General features: G+C 46.6%; 1 protein-coding gene across 7 annotated transcripts in view; it reads right to left on the bottom strand.

Moving 5' to 3' along the window:
• Positions 1 to 611: 611 nt before the first annotated feature.
• The window catches only part of LOC108748784 (paired box protein Pax-8), a 110112-nt gene continuing 104551 nt past the window's right edge, over positions 612 to 6172 (bottom strand). For 2 of the 7 annotated variants that reach the window (XM_018487141.1, XM_018487145.1), the window contains exons 7-11: positions 5732 to 6050; positions 4257 to 4355; positions 3332 to 3562; positions 2608 to 2703; positions 612 to 1533 (exon numbers count right to left, since the gene is read on the bottom strand). In XM_018487141.1, coding sequence (XP_018342643.1) covers positions 1307 to 1533; positions 2608 to 2703; positions 3332 to 3562; positions 4257 to 4355; positions 5732 to 6050 — 972 coding nt within the window. In that variant the 3' untranslated portion in view covers positions 612 to 1306. Of the gene's footprint in view, positions 1534 to 2596; positions 2704 to 3331; positions 3563 to 4256; positions 4356 to 5731; positions 6051 to 6172 lie in introns of all 7 variants that reach the window. The other 5 variants (XM_018487143.1, XM_018487144.1, XM_018487148.1 and 2 more) reach the window with 5 other exon arrangements.

Here is a 6172-nt window from a genome sequence, read left to right as displayed (position 1 = left end):
TTTTAATTTTTTTTTTTTTTTTTTTTTTTTTTTTTTTTTCAATTTTCATGTCGATCCTACACGCCGCTCGCGACTACGCATTACTTATCCGTGCGAAGAGGCCGCTCAAAACCGGCGCAAAGGTCACGCTTTTTTGCCGCAACTGCGCGACGTGCTCGTTCGTTCGACGATCCGTGATGATGTATATGTCTTATGTCGGTGCGTGCTGCGTGCGTGCGTATGTACGCATGTGTACGTGCATGTGTTGAGTTTACTCGCGCGTGTGTGTATGGTCTTTGGTTTCTACAAAAAATATATATAATATCCTTAACAGTAGTGATCATTACAGTCGACTCCTGATTTAAAAATCTCAAACTTATCGTGTTATTCTCTACGATATTCTTAAAGGGGTGAGGGGTCGTCGTGCCTACAGGAGAGAAAAACGTGCCGTCGGGGCGCTTGACTTTGTTTACACGAATCATATGTATAATATATATATATATATGTATATATATATATATATTTTTTTTTTTATTCTTATTTATATATGTTCAATTTATATATATTTACATGGTCGGCGACTATGTGCCACGCGAGCGCGCGCTCGCGAGGGCGGTCACGACCACCGCGTGGAAATTACACTAACTGAGGATCATTAAATTAAACTACCTACCATCGCGGCTCTCCAGAGAGCGGCGACGCCGTCTTCAACGCTTTCGAGCACTCGAGATTCACTCGCATCGCCACCATTAACAATCGATAAGTCAATCGGTCGATGATTCTTCGGATTACGATTAATAAATAAAACATAGAAGGGAAACGTTCATACCGCGAAGAACAGTGGCGATACGAGGAGACTCTGTACGTCAATATTCCGACGTGACCGTCACTCGCGTCAAGCTCATTTTGCGCGGAATCACGTCGCGCGCTCCGATTAGAACAAATTCCCAAGTCCTGTTATTCATCTTGAACGCAATGGAATTTAAAACTCCGAGCGCAGCTAATTCTAGATTCGTTTTAACGTTCCTCGTCGCGAGTCATCCTAATCTTCTTCTTCTTCTTCTTCTCCTCCTCCTCCTTCTTCTCCTCCTTCTCCTCCTTCTCCTCCTTCTTCTTCTTCTTCGGACATTTAATCTTCCCTGTAGATTCACCGATATCTTCCGCACTCTGAATTTTCCATCGCGTATTCCGAAAGCAGTTAAAAGGAGATCATTGCTTAATGTCGAGATGGTGTCTCTTCGTGATATGGCGTCCGTTGTCGCAGCTCGCTCTCTCCGCTGAGCATTGGGGAACGTTCGGTCGAGAGTCCCGTCGTGTGGTTCAATCATCAAGCCAGGTAGAGGTCCGTCGGTGTGGCGGAGGTGTGGTCCGGCTTCGTGCAGGCGCTTCCGGTCGGTGAGGCCGCGCTGGCCCCGCTGCTGGCCCTGGTGGCCGCCAGAGGCGAACGACTGGCCACGTCGGCACTGCTTTCCGGACCACCGCTGGTACAACCGCCGCCGCCCTGTTGCGACGTGTGAGTGGACGTGTCCCCGTTGCAATAGTAGTACGTGGAGTCTAGAACGAGAAGCGATTACGTTCATCACGCATAGAATGTGTGGGTTTCCCTATACCTGCGTATACAAATACCCTATTTAACATTTTGCAGGCTCAATTGACGCATTCGTATCCACGAATGAAATATCTGCTCGCGTCGCACGCTCCTACACGCGTTTTACGTTTTCCCCGCAATTCGTAACGTCGCATATTCAGCCGTTTGTTGTTGTTTCAGGCGTTTTTCGCCGCAACAACTTTTCCCATTCTGTTTATATACATGCGCATCGTATCGCGTAGAATTAAGATGGAATAAATTTCCGCGATGCGCCTATCTAATTTTCGCGTTTAATTACAGCGTTCACGTAACGCTCGCGTGGAATATTAAGAACGAGGAGGAGGAATAAGTTGAGCGCGCGCGGGGAAGCGGGTGAGAGAGCGCGTTGCGATATCGCAAACGGATCTATATTACGTGTTACGTGGTACGGGTTAGCAGCGTATCGCGTGTCCGATAAGAAAAAGAGAGAAAAAAAAGAGGTTTATTATTCTATTCTATATCTGCACGCGCGATGCGCGCTCTCTTCTATGGCTTGCACCACCACCGAGGTATCGCGATCTCCTCCTAACGCCGCCAGTCCTGTACGTTATGAAGGATAGGCGTTTGAATCGGGGTTATATTAGAACCGGACGGAGAACGCGACGTGGCGATTCGATGGGGAACTAGCTCGATGTTATCTGATATGAATCGAATTGCAGCTCGCGTTAACGAGGAACGAAGGTAGGAAGTTCTATTTAGATCGCGAGGTATTGTGTCTGCGTGCGCGGTTACATGAGCGTAACTAGAAATATAAAGTTTTTGCCAGGCCTCGTATCTTCGTATATCGCGTACATGTAATTTCTACGGGATAAAGAATATACGGCTGCCTTTCGCGCGTTTATTACTTCGAGCAAGTTGATTGCGTAACGGCCGGCTGACCGCTTCTCTTTCTAGCGTCGTTATCAACCTCGGCGGTTACCGAAATATCGGCCTATTTTCCTAGTATTTTCATATTTCGATAACCCTAATCTAATCGGTACTCATACTCACTGTTTACTTACTGAGCAACCCGCTTGTCGCTGCCCCATAACCATAGCCGCTGTACGGTGCACTTGAATATTGGGAATACGCAGCGCTGTACGCGTAATCGCCACCACCTAAACAAAAGTCGACGATAAGCTGATTAGCGTGGGTTGACAGTGTCGACAGTTTCTAAAATTAACACATTATGTTAATCATTCAGAGTCTGAATTAATTCTCAAAACTGGTCTTGCAAGTAGACTTGCGCGAAAGTGGAAACTAAGGAATAAATTAGATTCTCGCGTACAATTTAACTTTACAGGCTGGAAACATGTGGGGCTTGTAATGATACTTGTTGTTATTCAATCGAAATAATGGTTACTGTTATAATTGGTGCCAAACACAATACAGCTGCAGCAATTCTATTTAAAAAAAAAAAAGAAAAAAAATATTGATATACAAAGAGAATTATTTATATAAGTAGCACACAAGAAAAGATTGATTATTTTAATTACACGTAGATTAAGAATAATATCATCACGGTATCCTTCATCGGTACGTGATTTTCTCCAATGGATAAAACCCACCCTTTCCGACAAAACTGTCCGTGGCTCATCGCCCCGGAACTGGTAAATCAGCGCTCCTCAGACAGAGCTCTGACTTACCCTCTGAACGTACCGCCGGGCTCGATTCAACCCCCGAAGGGTATAAGGGCGCGCTTGTCCTTGACGAACGGTTAAGCAAGCGGTTTTTGGTTGTACTCACCGGTGGCGTAGTGTCCGAAACTTGGAAGCATCGTCGAGTACGGCGGTATCGCAGAGGCTACCTGGGGCTGAGAAACTGGCGGCTGCAAGACCGTCAGTCCGGGATCCCCTCCGGGGGTGTTGGGGGCCGCGGGGGTGGCGTTTGTCTCGTTCTGCAACGAAATCGGGGGACTTTGCTCGCCCCCACCGGCCCCCACCCCGACATACGACACTGCGACGGTACTGCTCTCTGCTATGGCCATGCACAACACAACACAACATTCGAATCAAGCACTAGCTAACGATCAGCGCCTTACGTCTAAAGCTTAATTAAACTGTTTAGGTGAGGATCGGGAAGAAAATTGGGATTTGGAATTTTTTTTATTAATTCTTTTGGAATTAAAATACCTTTTACGAATGCAACAGGCATTTTTGTTTAAACCCTTCTCTTTCATTTTTTTTTTTTACTTCTTCGTGATTCTCAAACTAATATGTAAATGACATTTTAAAAAATTGGCAAAAATGTTAGTCTACCGAGGAACAAGATCTTATGTTGACAAGAATTAAGAATGTACTATTTCCATTTCATTCAGGCGTAAAATATAATGAATAAAGACAAAAAAATAAGAAAGAAGAATGTTATCATCTTTTTGCGTGAAAACATTTGCAATGTGTGCCTTATTATACATTTTCTGATTCATTAGGAAATGTAAATGGTAATCGTGGGTAATAAAGGACTCTCCTCTGGAGAACGGGAGATGCCGCATTTGATTTCGCGGTAAGTTAATACCATAAACACTCGACGTGGTAGTACACATTTAACATGTGGACATATTAGTTGGACACGCGCATATCTGAGAGAGGCTTGATAAAACCTTATGCTCAGCGAAACAGATGTACATGACTCGGCGCGACCGTAAGAGAACGTAAAGAGGTGGCGAACTCACCGGTGGTGTGGTAAGGAGACATGTTAGCCCCGTCCAATGTTTGGCTCAATTTTAGTTCTTGCATCGTCAGTGGCGCGAGCGGCGTCAAAGTACCACCTGCTATTAAGGGATCCCCATTTTTCCGTTATTGCGGTTCTCGTATCGTCGACGGTCAATCAAGGCGGAACGTTAAAAGGTTTCATCGCGGAGAAAGACGCGATATATTTTTAGCTCGAAGATGCGTTACTTAGAAAAATCATGGTGAAGAAAAGAACACATTTAATATTAAAGTCCAAGTACATTCACGTATGTACATTCGCACCCTTGACCAAACACTCTGATCGCGGTACTGCTACATGTTAACGAGTGTGCAACAAACCATGCGATTGCGACTCGGACCATTTATGTTATTCTTCAAAAATACTTTGATCCGGAGCGAAGATTCCCGATTGAATTTCATGAGATGAAGCCGCCGTTACACGCCTCGCTTCGTCCATTCCGAAAAGCACCGATCGGGAGAATTCGCAACGCGACGCGGCGTGACCGAGTTGCTCGCAACACGTGCCACCGGAGAAAGTTCCGTTCATGTGTTGTGCACCACGTTTGGCGCAGTTATATACTTCTCAATACTTCGTATCCATCTATATATACGTTCCGCCGCTGATCGACCGCCTTTAAACGGTGGAAGAAAAGTAGAGAGATGAAAAGTAGAGAGATGAATGTGGAAGAATGACAGAAAAAGAGCGTGATAGAGAATGAATGAATATATATATATATGTGTGTGTGTGTGTGTGTGTGTATGTACGTATATATGTATATGGGGAGGATATAGGTAAAAAGATCCGCGAACAAGAGATTTTGGCGGTACCATTTAGATAATAGATAAAAAGAGAGATACAAATGTATAGACCAAGAGAGAGAGAGAGAGAGAGAGAGAAAGAGGGAAGGAAGAGAAGAAAGAAAAAGATGCTAGTGAGAGAAGTGAGAGCGGTATTCCCCAAAGCTGAAAACGCCGAACCACCGTGTGGAGCTTTCCGCCACCTCTTCTACCGCTGCTCAGCACAGCTCATGCATTATTAAAGCCATGTATTTAGCCGATATGGGTATGCAAAGCAAGACGTAAGCCGCAATAATAAGCGTACTGAGAGGAAACGAGAGAGGGAGGGAGAGAAGAGAGAGAAGAGAGAGAGAGAGATGGGGGGAGGTGGGAGAAAGAAAGAGAGAGAGCGAGACAAAGAGAAAGAAAGAGATAGAAAGAGGTCTTTGGTGCAACGAGAGAGAGTAGAAGGAAACGAAGGTGGAGGAATGAAACTTGGTGCACGGCATTACGTGCAAGAGGTTGCGGTGTACAGTACACTATCTGGGATTTCCGTGCGAGGGGTGGAAACGGAGCAGAGAGAAAGAGACAGAGGGACCACGCACGACGGGGTTGAGGGGGTGTTGGAAAGTGTCGGAGGGTGCCGGAGGGTGAAAAGAGAGGGAACAAGCACGCTCACCTATGGTGCCCCCTATGGGCGGGGTGTAGAGATGAGGCGTTTGCGCCTGCGTCATCGTACTGATGGTGCCCAGGGAGTCGTACAGCTCGGCGGAGGTGGCAATAGCGTTCCCGGGGAATCCACTGTGTTCGTAATAACCGCCGCCTCCGCCGTTGCCGCCGCCGCCGCCGCCGCCGCCGCCGCCACCGCCACTGCCGCCATTTCCACCGCCGCCGTTTCCACCGCCGTTCGTACCACCGGTCGTACCGCCGCCTCCACCGCCACCAAGCTCGCTCAGGAGCTTGTGCTCGTCCTTGATGCTCCATTTACTCGACCACAGCTGCAACATAGACCGGCGAAACCTGAAGTCGAAGTTCGCGAGTTTGAGAGACATCCGAGAACAAGCGCCAAGATTGACTTGAATGTTGTAGCTCAGCCCACTCGGTCCCCCGATTACTGCAA

This window comes from Trachymyrmex septentrionalis, unplaced genomic scaffold (assembly GCF_001594115.1).
Source record: "Trachymyrmex septentrionalis isolate Tsep2-gDNA-1 unplaced genomic scaffold, Tsep1.0 scaffold24, whole genome shotgun sequence".
Classification (NCBI taxonomy): domain Eukaryota; kingdom Metazoa; phylum Arthropoda; class Insecta; order Hymenoptera; family Formicidae; genus Trachymyrmex; species Trachymyrmex septentrionalis.
This window is presented reverse-complemented; position numbering and strand designations above follow the sequence as displayed.